Raw genomic sequence first — 20,977 nt, 5'->3', positions numbered from 1 at the left:
TTTAATATACATATATATGTATGTGTGTATATAAATATATATATATATATATGTACTAGTATATATAAAAGAGAAAACAACATTTTAAAATATTTTGTTATGACACTACATTTTATGAAGTTTCATAACGTGTTTGTTATTACTATTATTTGTGATGTTGACTTTTGCTGAAACTATAATCTTCATAGGTAAAGTAATATACACAAAGGAGTATTCTGTTTGGTCTTTTGATATTCATAGCGATTTTACTTTTAATTTTGTCTTATTTTGATCACAGAAAAATGTCTTCAACTTAGATAAAGACTAAACCCAAATAAAATAACAATTTGAATAGTAATAAATAAAAGTCTTAGAAATGTCCCCAAAGGGTTCTAATTTCTAGATAATTATAGTATTTGGTATGCAGAAGTCCACATTGCCAAGAAACCACCCTAGACTTTGAAGACTAAAATAAAAATCCAGAGACCAAGGAACTAAAATTTTTGCCAATATTTATTGACTTTGTGGTTGCTGAGTGACTCAACTTTCTTTGACTTGACCACAATCCAAAACACACTGAAGTTTCTGTGTTAAAACAAATATTAATATGAGATTGCTCACAGAGGTGAGTCGATGGCCACCTCAGAGACTAAAGTTCAAGTACAATAGCCTTTGCACATTCTTCTGGCTTGTTCACAGCTACAATCTGTACCCAAAGAAAGCCATTAAGAAAAACAGTATTTAAAAATTTTAAATTCTTGATTTTTAATTCTTGGCAATTAAACCAAAAATTAAGATACTATTCTGTGGGCCAACCAAAAAAGATTATGCCAACCAGTTATGGTATCTGAGATAAAAGGATCATGATGCTATGGGATCACTTGTGAGGGGAAGAAATTAATAGCAGTCTCAGAAGGAAAAACTAGAGAGGGGAAGACATAAAACTAGAGAAAAAAAAAGACAAATGGGCTATCTTGAATCTCCCACTTCCTGTGAACTCTGAAATGAATTAGAATGTAGAATCTGAATCACAATGAAAGGATTTGTGTTTGTGTGTGTGTGTGTACTTGATCAACTTAAAATTAAGCTGATATCATCCTGTCTGTGTAGCTCAATTGGTTAGAGCATTGTCCTGATATGCCAAGGTTGCAGGTTCAAGCCCTGGTCAGGACACATACAAGAAGCAACAAATGAATGCATAAATGAGTGGAACAACAAATCCATGTCTTTCTTTCTCTCTCTCCCTTCCTTTTTCTCAAATCAATCAATAAAAACTTTAAAAATTAAGACCATATGAAGGAAGCAAGAACAGTCCCACATGGTGATGTATATACTATTGGGTTTATAATTGTTTGTAGTTCAACAACCATAGTTGTCTCTTACTTTTGCAAACAACAGACAACTTTTACTTTGCATGAAAGTTAAAATACATCTATGTAAATAAGAGAGCAAAGAAGTTTTCTAAATGCTTTTATTTTGGGCACAAATATTTATAAATTTTTGTTCTTCTTGCTGGAAAATGGAGAGCTAGTGATACATTTGTTAATGACATTAAAAATGTGTATTGTTGTATAAAGTTAATGTACATTTTAGGTATGTTAATAATAAATTAAGGTCCTAATGGTTATCATATTAGAGAAAATAATTAATAGATTAGTCTCAGCAGAAAAATTAGTTTTTAAAAAGGATAAGCTAGGGATATCAAAACAAAACAATTAGCTTCAGACATTATTATACTATGTGCAATCTTTTGATAAATAATGTTCAATTACAGAATGTAATACCTTGCACAACACCTGATATATAGTAGACATTCAACAAATGTTTGTTAAACATCATTGCTTTTTAACACAGTAATTTTCCTCAGTAATAATATCTATAACTCAGATAAAAATAGAAATTAATTTTTGTTTCTTGCAAAAGTATATTTTTCTACAGAAAATAGCATCAGCAAAAGAGAAAGAAAAGAAAATGTGTGTATGTTCTAAAAAGCTATTCCAACTCCAGTTATTCAGACATGAATACTTTGACCTTCTCTGTATTTGTAGTCTCTGCTCATGATAAGCTATCAATATCCTCAGCCTCATTATTTTTCTCTGTTTATTTTGGCTTTACAGAGATCAGGTCTCAAGTCACAGGAATCTCTATGGCCTTCAGTTACTAAACGTTTCCTTCCTTCTTTTGCTCTTGCCTGGCTCAGAAGGATATGCCAGGTGGTATAAATGTTTCCTTTTCAGAGCTGAAGAAGAGATCTGGGCTGTGGAGTCAATAGAGAAAGCCTTGGTTTGGGTGGTTTCTTGGCTCTCAACTCACCTGTTCTCAGCCAGCCGGGAGATCTCTTTACAAATGTGTTTGGATTCGCTGTTTTAGATCCTTGTGCTTTGTTAGCTCCTTTCTCCCACTGGGATATTGTTAGGACATAACAAGGCTAGAAAAGCTGTGGGAAGCTTTGGAGGCTGGAGGATAGGGTCCAGCGAGGATTGCAGTTAAACAGGAATTCACTTTGGTTTTGTTACCTACATAGTCCAAAGATAGCCCTGAGTTGATTCCAGTTGGGAAGCAAGGCTGGACTTTCTTGTTTGGTCCTTTGGCCCTTTTAGTTTCCCCATCTGGGGCCAGGATATGTGTCAGGAAAGAAATCAGCCTCAGGTGTGTGCTCTCATTTTTCTCTCTTCTAAACTTCAGCTTCCATGCACCGCACTGTAGTTTTGGGTGGATTGTTGGGCTCTTCTGGCTTTTTATCTATTTTCTTTGAGTCCTCACCAGGGTTGCCATCATCAGCATTTTCCTCCTTCACTAATTTGGTTTCAATCATTTCCTTCTGCTCATTCTTGTTTGTAAAAGGGAAGGCCTTTACATACCTGTAGGCATAAACATGAAATTAAAGTGAGAGGCTTCTCTGTAACACCTATAACAATAGATAACACTTTGCCTGTGATGGCCATATTGGCACAGCACACTGGGTACTTTATTTCTGAGAGATGCTAACACATGCACTCTCAAATACATTAACACATCACCATTCTAATGGATTCATTTAGATTGGATAGTAAGCTCACAGGCCAAACTTTGGGCTGACCTCACCACTCTCCCACCATAAGCAAAGAATTGAAAATCAAATAAAGCATATACTTTTTCTCCTAGATGTCAATCTTTTATTTATTTTCAAATGGACAGCCAATAACCTATATTTAAAGGCTGGCTGATATGCATGTGCTGATATAGTAGGAAAGACTGTGTGATAGCAGGTAGAGGTGAGGTGAGGGAGAAAATTTGCAGTATAAGAGAACTGCCATCTCCATTTTGACCACCAAAATACTAATAACAAGTTTGGAAAAACACAAGATAGGGATGCCACAAAGGTTACAAGGTAAATGATATTCCGACAACTCCACCTTTTGACATAGCAAACGGCGAGACCAGCTGCAGCAGCAAAGAAGAGGAGTGCAAGCACTAGCAGAGCCGTGGGAACACCTGGAGGAAACAGAAACATGGCTTGTTGGTCCTTCACTTTGACATTGTTGTGCACTGCTCTTCTAACATTCATCTTTACCTGTGATTGAGACACAGTGAAGGAGAAAAGCCTTCTCTGTGACCACACAGGGGCCACTTAGGATGTTGGGTCCACATCTACTTCTTTGCTTCTCACCTATAGAACACTTGGCCCTGCCTCGCATCCTCTTTCTATTCTATAAGTTGCAATATGACAGAAAGAGTCCATTTTTCTCTGTGGCCTTGAGATGGTAAGTTTGGAGCTAATTAAGTATAAGACCCTTACTTTTAAATAAGAAAAGCAAATCTCTGATAATATGCTTTTAAGGTATATATTTTAAAAAGAACTTGTACACATTCATAGCTAGTAATTTATTTTTTAAAGTTGAGTTTGAAAAGAAACTATTTCGTACTCATGATTTTTAGTTTAATCATTATAGTTTTTTAGAGCTCTCAAGTTCTATGTCTATGAAAGTTGAGTTTGCATTAAGCTTTTTTTTTTTTTTGTATTTGGCAGGTCCTGAGTGACTAATACTAGAGACAGTTAGTTTCTATGTATTATCTGTTAAACACACACACACACATACACACACTGCAGACACAGAAGGCTTTACCTCCAAATCCAACATCTTCATTCTTGAATGCTGTTTTATATTCAATAGGTGATTCAGTTTCTGTAGATGTGGTGGTAGTTTCTATAAAAACTTCTGTTATGCAAATTAATTTTGTTTTTCGTGGAGAAGCAGGAGCCAGAGCCCGAGTAGGGGCAGGAGGAGTTGTAGTAGAGTAAGGTGTATCAGTAGATAATGCTGAGTGTATTGTGTCACTATCAGTCATTTCTGTTATGTATGCTGGAGTTTGAGTGTTGAATATGGGATCTTTGGTGGCAGTAATTTTTGGAAAGCATGAATTAATCCAAGTATCTGTAGGGAAGAAGAAATGAAATAAGAAGTAAATATTGTATTAGCCTCCTAACTGGTCTTCCTGCCTCTAGTCTTACTCCCCTCCAGACTCCTTATACTATAGCTGGAATGGTTTTCCAAATATGCAAATCTAATTATATCACTTCCTTAGAGTCCTTCAGTGACTGCCTGTACTGCATGGCCTATAAGGCCCTCCATGATTTGGTCCTGCTCATCTGATCAGTCTTTTTGTCATTCCTCCTATAATACTGAAATTCCTTCAGTTATTTGATATGCTTTCTCTCACATTCCTTATAAGCCTTAGACCTTGATGCTTTCTTCAACAGTAGGACTCGTGGCCCCTCTTTATTTAGCTAACTTTTACTTGTCCATCAGGTCTCAGATTGAACACTTTCTTAGGCACACTTGATGACTAGATTGGGTCCCGAGGCATCTGTTCTTGTGCCTCCTTGTATATCCTTTGTCATGGTTCTCATTACACTCCTCCCCACTGGTCTGTCTTGGTCAGCATTATATGCACACTGTGCCTGTCAAAAATACATGGTTAATATTGGATGAATAAAGCAAGGAAGGAAAAGCAAAAGGAAGGAGTAGATAGGGAGACCACTTAAGGACAAAGATCTATTAAAACCAGATTTCTCTGTGCTCATCAGAAAGCGGGAGGGGCCTGGGTGTCACGGCTCAGTGGTTGAGCATCAACCTATGAACCAGGAGGTCATGGTTGGATTCCCAGTCAGGGCACATACCTGGGTTGTGGGCTCAATCGCCAGTGTGGGACATAGAGGAGGCAGCTGATCAATGTTTCTTTCTCACCATTGATGTTTCTATCTATCTCTCCCTCTCCTTTCCTCTCTGAAATCAATAAAAATATATTTTTTAAAAAGGGGGGAAGGGAAGAGGAAAGGGAGAGAGATAGGTTTGCTTTTCAATCTGTTGAATGTGGTAGATAGGAAACTACATTTATTAAGCATCTTGCTCTGAGTCCCATAGCACTTCATTTAAAAATTTTATCAAACCCTCATTTATATAGAAGGAAACTGAAGTTCAGAGAAACTGAATGACTTGCCCAGAGTCACAGAGCTAGTAAATGGCAGAGCCATGAATATATTTTAATATGAATTTGCACCTATTTAAAATCTAGTTATTTGTGGCAGGAGGCAGCATTAGCTAGAATGTTAGCTATGAAGAAAAGTCATTCCATTCATTTTTGAAAATTAAATAATTTATCTGTCAAGGTCATGGATAACTATAGTACTGATAAAATATTGGACTACACATGCATTCAGGCAGAATTTTATGCTATTTATTTATTTTCCTTTGAAAAGACCTCTATTCACATAGACATCATCCTTGACTTTCTCTGCCCTGAACTTTTAGCTATATTTTCCATTTTTGAGCAATGCTGAGTTCTTCCCTCAGAAAATGAATATTTTTAAAAATATCAGGGGTAAAAAACTACTGAGCACAATATGCTGTGTTGGGAACTGAAAATATAGACACAAATAAGGCATGGATCCTGTTTTCGGGAGGACAGAGTATTTTGATAAGGACAGGGGGAGATCACTGGGGATTCACAGAGGATATGGCATTTGGGCTGAGTGTTGAGGATTAATATGTTCATTCAACAAATATTTATTGAGCTTCAACTTTGTGCAGTCACTATTCCAATCGCTAAGGACATGGTGTAATAAAAAAGACAAAAATCCCTCCTTGTAAGGGGCTTATAAGCTATTGGAAGGATAGAGATAATAATTTTTAAAGCCAGCAATGTCAAAGGATGGTAAATGTTGAGAAGACAGTTGAACAGGATGAAGATTAAACTGAAAGGAGTGAGGAATGGGGGACAGATTCTCTGGATAGGGTGATAAGAGAAAACCTCTTTGTGGAGGTGGTACTTAAGCTGAGACCTGAATGATGAAAAGTAACCAGTCCTTGAAGATCTAGGACAAAAGAATTTCAAGTAAAAGAACAGGAAGTTCAAGAGCCTGAAATTGAATGGACTCAGCATGTGTGATGGGGAGAAAAAAAACGAGAATGGCTGGAACTGAGGAGCAACTCATCTAGTATGAAAGGGGGAATAGAATATCCCAGTCAATAGGAATGAGCATGATCCAAGAATCCAGAAATTTGAAAGTGTAGTTATATTAGAAAAAGGAGAAGGAGCACAGTGTGGCTGGAGCATACGGTGTGTGTATGATGGGCAGCATGGAAGACTGCAAGCAAGAGATGAGAGGGGGAAGATAATTTGGAGCCAGAGTATTAAGATTCATAATTGTCATGTTAAAGAATTTGGAATTTATTCTTAGGAGCAGGAATTTTTTACTGGGGTTTACAAACCGATATATAAAAGTTCTCAACTGATAATATGAGTTCTCATACATGCCCACTTTTATGTGCAAAAGGCTTTATAGTTTACATTGCATTCTCAAATGGGAAGTTATCCAAGGTTGTGGAGCAGAGGAGTAACATAATCATTAGTGGATGCAGTGGAGGATGAAATACAGAGAGCAGAGAGTACAATCCGGTAGCAAAGAAGGAATGAAATTGCATGGAAATAGGGAAATCCAAAAGTGTCCGGAATCCTGGAATTTAGATCTTAGAGACCTTCTAGGGAAAAGTGATTCTCACCCTGTTTGTGGGTTAGACTCATCTAGTGAGCTTTAAAAAAATATTGATGCCCAGGACCCATTCCAGGCCTGTGTTATTGATGTGCGGTTATCACCATGGAAGGTGCTACAGGGAAGTAACATTTGAGATTTAAATCCTGGCTCTTTCCCTTATTGACTGCCCACAGCATGGTGCACTCTCAGCATCAGTTACCTCCCCTGCGGAGGAGAAATGATACACTTGTCCTTTCACTGAGGATCAGTGAGAGAGTAAATGTGTAGGGCCTAGCATAGTGAGTGGACAGAATAGATCAGATCTGTAAGAATTAGTCTCCTTTGCCTCCTTCATTAAGTATAGCCAAGAAGGAGCAACAGTGTGAGGGAGCAACAGCAGTCTGGTTCTGTGATCCCTAACTGGTCAAGGACGCAATATCTCACTTGGAAGTGCTAGGACCTGGCTCTCCTTCCCCTACAACCTATAAATATAATTTCTCTAGAATGTGCCAAGTGCTCTGGTAGATATTAAACACAGAGTGGGGTTGGAGTATAAGAGGAAAGGTAGGAGTAAGGAGTACAGTAGGTCCTCAGATTACGTCGGAGATCATTCCTACAATGTGACATAACGCGATTTTTGCCATAAGTCGGAACCCACCTACATAAGCACCTACGTCATTCACATGGAGCACGTACACAGCAGTAATGAAGTGAAATAGTAAAAAAAATTAAAAGAAAGATAACAATTCCTGACCTTTATTTGTGGTAAATAAATAATAAAAAACGTAAAGCATATATGTACATATGTCAAAATGACAGAACTTTTTTTAAATAAATGGGAGATGGCGACGTAACCACAAAACGACGTACGTCAAGTCCGATGTAACCCAAGGACTGTCTGTATAGGAAGGATTCCTGGAGAAGATGGCACTTGAGATGTGAATAAAGAGAAGGAGTTAGCCAAGTAGAAGAGGACAGACACTGTGGCAGAGGGAACAGTATGAAACACATGGCGCCCGCAGAGCTTTCAAGGCACTTTGGTCTGATCCCCAAAACTCACGAAGAGCAATAAGAAAGACAAATCAGGATAAGGTTGAGAATCAGGATTAAAGTTTCTGTGATCCCCAGACCTCACAAGGTAAAAATAAAAAAGGAAGTTAGGAAAATAAACATGGGGTAAGGTTAGGATTAACATTAGGATGAGGATTAAGGTAATTCTGATCCTCACAAACAGAAGCAGGTAAACCTGACTTAGTTAAAAATGATAATATAACCACACAGAGCAGTGAATTTTTTCAAGTTGCTTTTGTACACAATTCTCTGACAGTACATCTTTAGAGGGATGTCTTCTAAGGACTAAAAGAAATGCAAAGAAACCTTAAATTGCACTCAGTTGGTTTATTCCTAAGGTTGATTTTGTAATTTTGAAACTATTATAGAACAAGAAAACATATTAATATTATTTATTGGGGACTAAGATGTTCCATATAAGAAAAGATAAATACAAATAAAACAAAGTAAACTAAGGAAAAACTTGAATTGTTAAATTTGAGTTCTATATATCAATAAAAATCCATAATTTAAAAACATATATATGCACTATTTCAGTGTGTTGGGAGAAATCATCAGGAGTATGTGACCCCAGATGACCTGTGAGTTAGACCTTGGTAATTGGAGGCTCCTCACTGTGTCATCATCCTCGAATGTGCTTTCTGCTTTCCTTCCTAGTGCTAGAAGCTGCCCAAGGACACAGTCTTGAGATAGTAAGGTGTTGGTTGAGATCATCTTAATTGACTGAGCCAATTAAGACCTCCTATGTATGTGACTGAACCCAGTTAGGGCCTCTATATAAGCTTAAACGATTCTGGCAGGCAGTGTGGGAATCTACTGGTCTTGAGACCACCCAAGATAAGCCTCATAAATTCCTTTGTTTACTAAACCTACCACCCACCAGTCTGGAGTGGTTTGCCTCTTACTTTAATCTCTCCCTGCCCTCTGCATACAGGGACCATTTTCAGATTATATCTGGGAAGCTCCTAAGTTTGAATATATCCTTTTCAGTGAACAGTTAGAAAGTATTATATTTAATAAATTTATATTATATGTTAAATATATATTTATGTTAAAATATATTTTCTAGCTGTCCACCAAAAAGGATGGAGAAGCAATGAAAATTCCAGTAGTAGTGAGAACAACTTGCATCCGGATCTTGGTTTCTCATTAACATTCTCCATTAAAAAGAACCAGGACTCTTGGAGAAATAAATGGCTGATAACATATCTGGAACATAGCAATTACAAGTGAGCCTGTGACATGTTATTAGGCCCAAAAGTAAGGAATTGATCAAATACTATTGGGATTAAGCACAAAAGTCAACTGAAAGGGCTCCCACTTGCCAAATTTGGGACAAATTGAGCATCAAAAAGAAAATTGTATAACATATTGAACACATAGAATAAGTAAAATGCCATGTGTCCATCCTACATAATAAAGAGCTAATATGATAATATGATAATTAGACCAGAAGGCAGAACGACCAGTGAGTGGGGGGCGGGGCCTGCAAGCCTGCACCTACCCCCCCTTCTGCAGAGGCAGCAGGAGAGGTGGTGACAGGGTCCTGGTGCCTCTGCAGAGGTGGACAGGGGGTGACTGCAGCGCCTCAACCTCCCACAGCCCCTCCCCCAGCCAGCCTGGCCCCTGTTAGGGCCCCCTCCACCAGTCGGCTGGGGGGCAGGGTCAGCACTAAGGAGCAGCAAGCCCTGGTTCTGGTTGAATGATGGCCCTCCCCTCTGCCCCCACTCAGCTGGCAGTCGGACATCTCCCTGAGGGCTCCAGGACTGTGAGAGGGCCCAGGCCGGGCTGAGGAACCCCCTTGGCACTGGGCCTCTAGTGACAGTATAAGGGGGAAGGAAGAGGTGTGTGTGTGTGTGTGTGTGTGTGTGTGTGTGTGAGAGAGAGAGAGAGAGAGAGAGAGAGAGAGAGAGAGAGAGAGATTTTTCTTTATCAAAGATGCCAGGTAATAAATGTAGAAAGAAGAATAGACTTAGAAAATAACCATTTTTATTTTTTAAAGAAATAGAACAAAAAATCAGTTTTGTATGGAAACACAAATGACCACAAATAGTCAAAGCAATCCTGAAGGAAAAAAACAAAGTTGGAGGTATTACACTTGCTGACTTCATTTTATATTACAAAGTGACAATAATCAAAACAGCATGGTATTGGCAGAAAAACAGACATACAGACCAATGGAACAGAATTGAGAGCCTAGAAATAAACACACATGTATCTGGGAAAATAATTTATGACAAAGAAGCCAAAGATATACAATGGAGAAAAGAAAGCCTTTTCAATAAGTGGTACTAGGAAAATCGGAAAACTACATGCAAAAGAATGAAATTAGACTACTGTTTGTCCCCATATATAAGAATTAACTCAAAATGGATCGAAGACCTACATATAAGACCTGAAACAATAAATTGCATAGAAGAAACATAAGTACTAAACTTATGGACCTTGATTTTAGAGAAGATTTTTGCAATTTGACCCAAAAGGCAAGAGAAGTAAAAGCAAAAATGAATAAATGGGACTATATCAAACTATAAAGCTTCTGCACAGCAAAAGACGACACCAACAAAACAAAAAGGCAACCAACCGAATGGGAGAAGATATTTGCAAACAACAGCTCTGACAAGGGGTTACTATCCAAAATATATAAATAACTCATACAGTTCACCCCCCACAAAGCAATCCAGAGGACAGAGGACCTGAACAGACACTTCTCCCAAGAAGACATACAATGGCCAACAGACACATGAAAGGATGCTCAACTTCACTAGCTATTAGGGAAATGCAAACAAAAACTACCTGTTAGAATGACTATTATCAACAAGACTAGTAATAACAAATATAGAGAAAAAGGAATCCTTATTCACTGCTGGTGGGAATGTAAACTGGTACAGCCGCTATGGAAAACAAGCCATAAGAAAAGATGCAATACTGCCATTTATGACAACATGGATGGATCTTGAGAATATTATGTTAAACAAAATAAGTCAGAAAAAGTCAAGAGCCATATGATTTCACTCATATGTGGGATATAGAACTGAAAGCAACAAATGAACAAACAAGAAAAAAAAAACATCATAAACACAGACAACAGTATAGTGGTTACCAGAGGAAAGGGGGCTGAGGGAGTAAAGGAGGTCAAATGTATGGTGACAGAATATGACTTTGGGTGGTAAACATACAAAGCAATATACAAATCATGTATCAGAAATGTATACTTAAAACCTGTATAATTTTGTTAACCAATGTCATCCCAGTATATTTAATTTAAAAATGAAAACGAAAAACACACACCCACAAGAAAATAAGTATTTTGCCCTCCTCCCCCATATAATAACTCATTCTAGCAAGGATCATCAATAGCTGCTTAAACTATTAGGTAAAAGATAGTTAGGGGTCAGAATAGTTGTATGGTACCAAAATATCACACTGTAGATTACCTACTCATTCCAAAGGGGAAAGTGTATTTTGGAGTTCATCGGAGAGGTCTGGCAGTCACCATCGTAGTGAAATGATCAAAATTATCATATTGAGCCCTAACCAGTTTTGCTCAGTGGATAGAGCGGACTCAAGGGTCCCAGGTTTGATTCCAGTCAAGGGCATGCACCTTGGTTGTGGGCACATCCCCAGTAGGGGATGTGCAGGAGGCAGCTGATTGATGTTTCTCTTATCGATGTTTCTAACTCTCTATCCCTCCCCCTCCCTCTCTGTAAAAAATCAATAAAATATATTTTTTAAAATTAGCATATTGACATTAAGTGCCTTTTGTTGGAATGTTATCCAAAGTACATAATATCATCTATGAAAGATTTTTGCCAAAAATATCAACAAGCATCTAAATTAAGCCTCTACACCTAACTTTAAGTTTACAGGAAATATAGGGAATAGAAGTACAAGTTAAATAAAGCTGTGGGGGAAACACAAATCCAAGTCCTCTTCCCCTAGCTCCTTTTTGTTGAGTCTAGAGCAAGCATGTCAAACTCAAAGGCTAACATGGGCCAAATAAACAAGGTTTAAGTTTATGTGGGCCACAAAAAAACAAAAGCTTCAATTTTCATAGAAATGTAGGTTTATTTTGATAGAGACATGCTGAATACAAAGGGCTGAAATAAATGAGTAATCTTTAACATAAAACAATAGAACATTTTACTAAAAATTACTATTTTTTTCTTGAACATTAACTTCCCAGACACTGAATAACTGCACAAATTAATAAACGTAACACAAATAAACCTCTTTTTCTTGTTCTCTGAAAGCGAAATATTTCCTGTTGCGCACACCAAACAAGTCAGTCCAAGACCAATAATGTGGTAATCGGCTGCTAAAATATTCACTGCTAGTATTAGTGGAGAGAAATGGTGCGCCTGCGCATAAGGCATGTAAGGGAAATGAATGCAACATGATCATAGTAATCAGTCATTAGTGAATGTTGTAGTTTGTTATTAATACTTATGTATAACAGAATATTATAAAAATTAAGTTATGAAATTAAAAATTTTTTTTTATTGATTTCAGAGAGGAAGGGAGAAAGATAGAAACATCAATGATGAGAGAGAATCATTGATTGGCTGCCTCCTGCACGCCCCCCACTGGGGATCAAGCCCGAAAGCCAGGCATGTGCTCTTGACCAGAATCGAACCTGAGACCCTTCTGTCTGCGAGCCGACGCTCTATCCAGTGAGCCAAACCAGCCAGGGCAAGTTACAAAATTTTTATTAAAACATTTTTTACATACTGTTATATTGGGCTGGGCCGCACAAATATTCGTTGTGGGCCACATGCGGTGTTTGACATGCTTGGTCTAGAGGGCTGGTTATCATATTATCACATCGACAGCTGGCAGGAAGGCCAGGCAGTTAAAAGTCCAGGCCATTTGACAGGCCTGGGCTGGCTATGAGATAAAGAGGCATGTGAATTCCCCAGCAAAAAGTGATAGGTTGAAGAGGCAGAGGAGAACAGGGTGGTGAAAAAAATGTTGGAAGAAGCTTTATGTTCCAGTCATGACTGCAAATGACTGTAGGACTTTGAACAAACCGAATCTCCATTCTGAGCTATAGTAGTGTCATCTCTGGAGTGAGGGAAGTAGACAAAGCATTTCCCAGGGTCCTTCCTATGCCAAAGCCTCCTGGTTCAGAAAACTGCTTGGACCCTCTGTTGCCTTTGGGAAACATAATATTGTTGATGTATATTTATCTCTTGGATGTTGGAGAATGATTTTGGAATCGATCCTTGTGTATGACCACTCAGTTGTATGATCTTTAGAAGGTCAGATTTTTTAGTATGTGTTAAGAGTAATAAATCAGGAAGAGGTTCTTATAACAAACTGAGAACTAGCATTTAGTAAAAACAAAACCTTTCTGAGAAGGTAGTTAAACCTTTCTAGGAAGGTAAAGCACTTGGGCTAAGGTGACCAAGGTCTCCAAGCGAGGTTAAAGGATGACTGTGTGTCCATCAGAAAATCAGTTCTACTTTCTAGATTCAACCCCTTCCTTCATAAAATGGAGATTGGGTCTTGTTCTAAAAAATGTCAAATGTAGCATTTGAATTTCCTTTCCCATGAAAGAATGTAGGATAACAGAAAGAGCATCGTTTTAGAGTTAGACCTGTGTTTGAGTCTTTATAGTAATGAGATCTTAGACAACTGTAGTTACATCCTCTGAGCTAAGTTTTTTTCTGCAAAATAGGGATGATAAAGCATACCTCAGAGGGAGATTGTCAAGGTTCAGTGAGATAACTTAATACATTACTTTGTCTATAGTGATATTTCCTTCTCGTCTTCCTGTTAATTTTATAGAGTGGAGTGGGGAAGTAGTGGAGCCTCCTGGGATGCCCTTTCCCTGATGTCAGTCAATCATATTTTCCCTAACTTTTTTCTCCTAGGGGCACACTACCACTTCTAGTCTTGTCACAGAGTGAGTCTTTGGAGGGTTAAACGACCATTACTATGATTGCTGCTGCTCAGGGTCACTCTTCTCAGACACATCATAGAGCTAGCAAAACCCAGAGAAAAGATAGCACATGGAGAGACTGCAGATCTGACTTACCAGATGAGTTGTGACAATAGGCCCTGAACTTTTGGTGTGGTGAATTTCTCCAAACCAGGACACCTATCCCGTTCTTTCCACACTTTGGGTTTGGGTAAATCCGAGGGATGACTAAGACCTGATCTGCAACCCATCCATAGCTGTAACAGAATACATATTAGTTGAATGGATACATTTATCTCTATGGCTGAACAAGAACACAGAGCCAAAAGAGCTCCGACCGTGTTTGTGAATCCAGCTGTTTCTCACCTGCAAGTCTCAAAGCCAGAATTCCATGCTGCTTCAACCTGATCTTTGCTGGCCAAAGTTAGTCCCATCAGCTCACAAGCCTCCTTGGCTTCTGTGAAATTCAGCTGCTCATTTGTCTTTTTGGTCAAAAGGGTGACTCCCATAATTCTGCATTGCACTAAGAAGGAAAGCTCTGCAAAGGAATCACATACATCCTCAGTTTGCTGCTATCCCTGTTCACAGCCCTTCGGCTTCTCGTCCCAGCACAGCATTATAGGCTTGATGCAGCAGTGAGGTCATTGTGGTTGGGACTGAAGTTTAGGAATAACAGGACACAGGGCCAGACATTTCTCACAAGGACATCCTGCTGGGTGAGGTGGGTGCTTGGTCGGATCCAAGCTGTACCTCTCATTAGACCCGAGTCCACTCTATCACACTGCATAAAGGTGCCTTGTCCATTACATGGAGGAGGCTTCAGCTACTAGTTCCTGGGGTGGGGTCTAGATGATGCTGTTGCTACAAACTTTTTGGAGTCTATTAAATGAAGAGTCTGAGACTTTGAGAAAGATAGAATTAAGGGCTAATAGAATAGTTACTGACACTCCAAATTAATGTGCTCTGGAGATACCACTATTTCTGAGATGGGCTGAAAAATGGTGCATTTGATATATGAGCTTCCTCAGTCTCAAGTCTACTCTGACCATTGGGGGGCAGACTTACTCAGAAGTTCCTGGAGGAGCTGGGCAGTAAACCTTGCATGGCAGAGAAACTAAATGATCGAGTTGTAGAATCAGATCTGGATTTGAATCTACCTATGTCACTTGTTAGTTCTGTGACCTTAGGCTAGTTATTTCATCTCTCAGCCTCAGTTCCCTTACTTATAAAACTGAGAGGGTAACAATATGAATTTTATAGGGTAGTGAGAGTTAAGTTAGTTACTTCTAATAAAAAAAAGTTAGCATAGTGCCTGCTACACAGTAGTTACTCATTAAATCATAAATAACATTATCATGTTATCTTCAAAGCAGTTGAATAGTTAACATGTGAATATTTTACTCAAAATTTAATGAATCTGAGCGTTCTTTTGATCCCTTCTCTCAAGAGTTCTAAGATTTATAGACTTGTATGAAATTGTGAGTTGCATTGCATTCAGGTATATTATTTCTATTTGGCTTAATCCACAAAAGTTCATAAAAGAGCATTTCAATCTCCCAAGTAATTGCCTGTACACAGATCTGTGCACTGGATGCCCAGTCAAATGCTTTGAACACTTTCTAGGTTAGCATTTAAAGGAAGTTTCTTATTAAAAACATGGAGGGAGCATTTCTAAGTCCTCCATGTGATCTTGCTCTGCTCTGGATCAGAGGACTGCAGGAAGGACTGCTCTGGATCAGAGGACTGCAGAAAGGAATATATATATTCCTTGTTTGCTGTCAGACCCTGCTCTCAGCAAAAGAGAGACCTGAGAGCCAACACTCCAATGTGAGTGTTTGTGACAAAATAGCCTCTAATATTAATACCAATAAAATTCCAACTTCTATAATCTGTTGATGCTACTCTGTTCCAAACCCTGTCTCTTTAAAAAACAAACAAAAACATTTTATTATTATTTATTTTAATTAAATTTATTTATTTATTTACCCAGTCTCTTTTTAACGGAAAATTGAGGCTCAGGGAGATTGAATAACTTTCCCAAGCCCAAGGATACAGAACAACTGACTCTAAAACCCCAGTTCTTAACTCGGACACTGTTCTGCTTCCCACTGTGCTATGGGCAAAAGATGAACACACACACACACACACACACACACACACACACACACACACACACAACTAGAGCTGAACTCTTGGAACACACCATTTGTCCTAGAATTTGGCTCATTTAGCCCATGAGTGTGCTATTGTTCAAACCTCTTAGGGCTGTTTTCTTTGGTGGGGGGATACTTGTAGGCTTATTAATTACACTATAAAGTAGTCTTGATACTCTCTCATCATACCTCATTTTTACTCTAAATATTAGTAGTAGTAGTAGTAGTAGTAGTTGTTGTTGTAATGATAGGCCTATCTTGGCAATGGACCTAGCTTTGAATATTTCTTGTAATGTTAATTAGCTTTGGGACCTTGGACAAGTTAGCATTCTCATCTATAAAATTCCTCATAGAATTTTGTCAGAATTAATTTAGATAACTTGTACCTAGCAAATACTGGGTCTATAGTAGGCAGTTAACAAATATTAGGCAAATTTAAGCTTTTCTATTTTATTAAAGACAAAACTAGGGAGCTGGTATTTAAGGGATATGCCAGTAATCTCTTAAGAGTTTTCAGGAGACAACAGGCATAATAGAAATAGTATATGTTTAGCAACAGAGCTGAATTCAAACCCAAGCTTTATTATTTACTACCTGTGTGACATTGGGCAAGTCACTTGGCCTCACCGAACCTGTTTCTTCATCTATAAAATGTCTTCTTGAGATATATTCTCAAACATAGAACACATAATTTTCCTTTTAAAGTGCTCAGATTTTTATTTTCCAAGAGTTGTAATGAGTGATTTGTGGTTACAATTTTTTTTTTGCCTACAATGCAGAATGAGGTTACCATTTAGGCATCTCAAAAGCCCAGAAACCATTTCAAGTCATTCCTTTTTCATATAATACACACACACACACACACACACACACACACACACACACGCGCGCGCGTGCGCGCGCGCGCGCTTAATTCTGTATCTCTACATAATAGGTCCTCAAGGATGCTGTCTCCCATCCTCATCCATTTACCTTCATCAGCCACCTTTTCCGTAATCATGGTTCTGAATAACTGTCAGTTGTTTCCAAAAATTTAATTTCCTTAGGAAATCTTTACCATTATTGACAATGGTCCAAAGAGTGTGATAGAGTCATTGTCAAAGAACAATTTCCAAAATAGCTTGAGTAATGGCAACATTTTGGGGGAAAGTGAATAGTCTTCTCAGGGGCATTTCAAAGAGGACCAACTTATTTGACAGTAACAGTTCTGGTATTTGAAAAAAATCAATTATATAACTCTATTCTCCTTTGTAATATTAAATAGAACAATATATGAATCAACTCTGGATGTCTGTTCCCGGCATATTTATATCTAAGGGCAGCTTCCAGCATAGGAATACTTAATTTTTCTTTTTAATGTACTCAGAGTTTCATTTTGCCCAGAGCTGAAATGAGTGATTTGTGGTTACAGTTTTTTGCCTACAATGCAGAATGAGGTTACCATTTAGGCATCTGAAAGCCCAGAAATCACTTCAAATTATTCCTTTTGTAGAGAGCTGATAGCTAATTTTCAAACCTATATTTCACAATTTTTTTCCAGTTAATTTGCTATTTACTACACATTAAAAACATATGCATCCCATGATAATATAATAAAATTAAAATAATTACTTTTCACTTTAAAAAATATGAAACAGGCCAATATTCTGTGAAAGTTAGCTATTTTTCTTGGGCTTAGAGATTGCTTAAAAATGTTTACAATCATGATTTGCTTCTTCAATGAAACATTTTTAAAACAAATGATCTCACCCTAGCTGGTTTGGCTCAGTGGATAGAGAGTTGGCCTGTGGACTGAAGGGTCCTGGGTTCAATTTTGGTCAAGGGAAAAAACCTCGGTTGCAGGTGCAATCTCCAGCCCTTGTCAGGGCGCATGTGAGAGGCAATCAATTGATGTGTCTCTCTCACATAGATGCTTCTCTGTCTCTCCCTCTCTCCCTTTCACTCTCTCCAAAAAAAAAAAAAAAAAAAAAAAATCAATGGAAAAATATCCTCTGGTGAGGATTAAAAAAATAAAATAAAAACAAATTATATCTCCTTAATGTTTTGTTTCAAAATATTCTCATTAAAAATAGTCCATAACCAAAAATAAAAGTCAAGATAACATAAAGGTAAAATATGAATCATTTGGTGAAATTGACAATATGGTGAAGACATTTCTTGCAGTCTGATACTACCAATTAGATCTTCTATGTACATTGAGGGTTCTCCCCACTCCCAGCAATCCACAGTAAAGAATTTGGTAGACTTAGGAGAGGTTTAAGATCTTGCCTTACCTCAGGTTGGCATTCTGCTAAGAAACCTACCTTGTACCTGAGGAGAGCCTTGACCCAAGAGCCTTGTGGTCCAGATGGAGGCAAGAAGAAACACCAGACTGAAGTACTTGGTCATTGTGCCAACCCCTTCAGAGCCAGAGAAACACCTCAGACAGCCACTAGCAGTAACAAAGGCATGCAATCACCAGTCTGGATGGAGACTTCTGGAAATACGTTGGGGGCCCCACTGCTCCACTTCATAATAGAGACATCCGGATTTCCCTGTTTTCAAGCTTCTGACTTGTCAAGGTCACTGGGGGAAATGAGTGACGCCCCTTGAATGCTCAGGCTGTACTTTGTGGATAGCTTTCTGGAAAATTTAGCTAATGCTGACTCAGAAAGCACAGAAATGAGGAAGGCAGATAGCACAATGTGAACTGCTGACGGTTTTCCCAATTCCCATATTCCCTGCCACAGCCCACCACCCCCACCAGGTCAGTTCTCACACATCCACTGCTATTGCCTGTGGAGCCCATTCATTTAGTCCTAGGAGTGTCTCTGTCTCTAAAGGAGATTGAGCATGGGCTGTGCTTTTCCTCTCACAATCAGTGGGGTTTTCCCAGCTGCATATTCTTCTGATCTGTAGGGGAATGGTGCTAACAGGCTCATGAAAGCAAATGCCCATTTAAATACAAAAGACACAGTCTTCATGCCTCCCTTTGGGACTTCTTTTATACATTAAAAGTTCCTATACCACTACAGGTGATTCCTTCTTCAAAGAAATCAGGCACACACAAAAATCATATTTAAAAAATCCAAGTAGGGGTAGAGTTGATAAAGTTAGTCATTTTATACTTTACAAAAAAGGGTTTTGACTTTATAATAGGAATTACTACAAGGGTCCTTTATAATAACTCTTTCTGTAATAACTTCTCTTATAGACCAAATAACTTCTCTGATAGACCAAAATTCAATTCAGACTTCCCCTTTCTCATTTGACGAATGTGAGGTTTATCTCTACTGTGTACGAGCAGACTATACTCTGTTTTGCCTGGATTTTCAGTGGTTGATCCCCATTGTTATTATGGAATTCTGGCTTGAGAGTAAATGCCTTGAGCAAAGGTTTATGAGTTTTCTTCAAAGTGAATGTCATTTATAGGAATGGTGAATGGATAACTAGTTCTTTTCTATACAAATGGTACCCACTTAGATATTTGTACAGAAAATACCAATAGCAAAAGGAGAATCTGCTCTGCAGAAATACGGGGAACTTCTAAGAGACCGGGAGATAGCCCTTAAGTATATCCAATATCTAAATATCTTAATATCTTTAGACCTCATTACTTAGGTGAGCATAAGACTTGGGCTATGGGCACCTCAGAAACATATGTGACTATCACCATAGAACCAGGTAGACAGGAAGGCAGGAATCATATCCTCTTCATCATTATCCTTAAAGCCTAGCATCATGCCTGCAAAAGAGCATTTGCTAAATATTAAAAAAGAAAGAAGGAAGACAGGAAGGGGGAAAAGGAATCACAGAAAACTTGAGTTAAAGTGATATTTAATCTGATGTATGCATATAACATTTAAATAGAATAGACATTTTGAAATGTGGCAAGAAATATGGTAATAGAGTACAACTCAAATTTCTGGGCTGAAGGTAATATCTAAATACTAGAAGCCCGGTGCACGAAATTCGTGCACGGCGGGGGGTTGTCCCTCAGCCCAGCCTGTACCCTCTCCAATCTGGGACTCCTGGAGGGATGTCCGACTGCCTGTTTAGGCCCGATCCCACTGGGATTGGGCCTAAACAGGCAGTCGGACATCCCTCTCACAATCCAGGACTGCTGGCTCCCAACTGCTTGCCTGCCTGCCTTCCTGATTGCCCCTAACCGCTTCTGCCTGCCAGCCTGATCACCCCCTAACCACTCCGCTGCCAGCCTGGTTGATGCTTAACTGCTCCCCTGCCAGCCTGTTTGCCCCCAACTTCCCTCCTCTGCCAGCCTGGTCACCCCTAACTGCCCTCTCCTGCAGGGTTGATCACCTCCAACTGCCCTCCCTTGCAGGCTTGGTCCCTCTCAACTGCCCTCCCTTGCAGGCTGGGTGCCTCCCAACTGCCCTCTCCTGCTGGCCATCTTGTGGTGGCCATCTTGTGTCCACATGGGGGCAGGATCTTTGACCACATGGGGGCAGCTATATTGTGTATTGCAGTGATGATCAATCTGTATAGTACTCTTTTATTAGATAGGATAGAGGCCTGGTACAGGGGTGGGGGCCAGCTGGTTTGCCCTGAAGGGTGTCACAGATAAGGGTGGGGGTTCCCTTGGGGTGTGGGGCGGCCTGAGCGAGGGGCCTGTGGTGGTTTGCAGGCCAGCCACGCCCCCTGGCAACCCAAGGGAAGGCCCTGGTATCTGGAATTTATTTTCCTTCTACAATTGAAACTTTGTAGCCTGGGGCGGCAGCCATTTCTGTGGCAGTTAATTCACCTTCTACAATTGAAACTTTGTAGCCTTAAGTGGGTGAGCCCGGCCAGGGTGTGTGGAAAGCTTTGCTTCCCCTGTTGCTGCCAGCAACCCTGGCC

At 39.0% G+C, this 20,977-nt stretch overlaps 1 protein-coding gene across 1 annotated transcript; it reads right to left on the bottom strand.

Moving 5' to 3' along the window:
- Positions 1–474: 474 nt before the first annotated feature.
- On the bottom strand, positions 475–18,716 carry LYVE1 (lymphatic vessel endothelial hyaluronan receptor 1). Its single transcript, XM_079787233.1, has 6 exons — positions 18,445–18,716; positions 14,355–14,526; positions 14,106–14,245; positions 4,086–4,394; positions 3,375–3,453; positions 475–2,840 (listed from the first exon to the last, which is right to left on the bottom strand). Exons 1-6 carry the CDS (start codon positions 18,527–18,529, stop codon positions 2,654–2,656), a joined length of 972 nt encoding a protein of 323 aa, XP_079643359.1. The 5' UTR covers positions 18,530–18,716; the 3' UTR covers positions 475–2,653.
- Between the last annotated feature and the right edge of the window lie 2,261 nt (positions 18,717–20,977).

This window comes from Cnephaeus nilssonii, assembly GCF_951640355.1.
Source record: "Cnephaeus nilssonii genome assembly, chromosome: 13".
NCBI classification, from domain to species: Eukaryota; Metazoa; Chordata; class Mammalia; order Chiroptera; family Vespertilionidae; genus Cnephaeus; species Cnephaeus nilssonii.
The sequence above is the reverse complement of the archived record's forward strand: the minus strand, read 5'-3'. Positions and strand labels throughout refer to the sequence as shown.

Excerpts from the sequence above, each read along its gene's own strand:
- LYVE1 (XM_079787233.1), bottom strand. The coding sequence starts at position 18,529 with ATGACCAAGTACTTCAGTCTGGTGTTTCTTCTTGCCTCCATCTGGACC. Across the intron at positions 14,527-18,444 it reads AGGCTCTCCTCAGGTACAAG|AGCTTTCCTTCTTAGTGCAA; the intron begins GTAGGTTTCTTA and ends ATTCCTTTGCAG. Across the intron at positions 3,454-4,085 it reads TGAAGATGTTGGATTTGGAG|GTGTTCCCACGGCTCTGCTA; the intron begins GTAAAGCCTTCT and ends TGTTTCCTCCAG.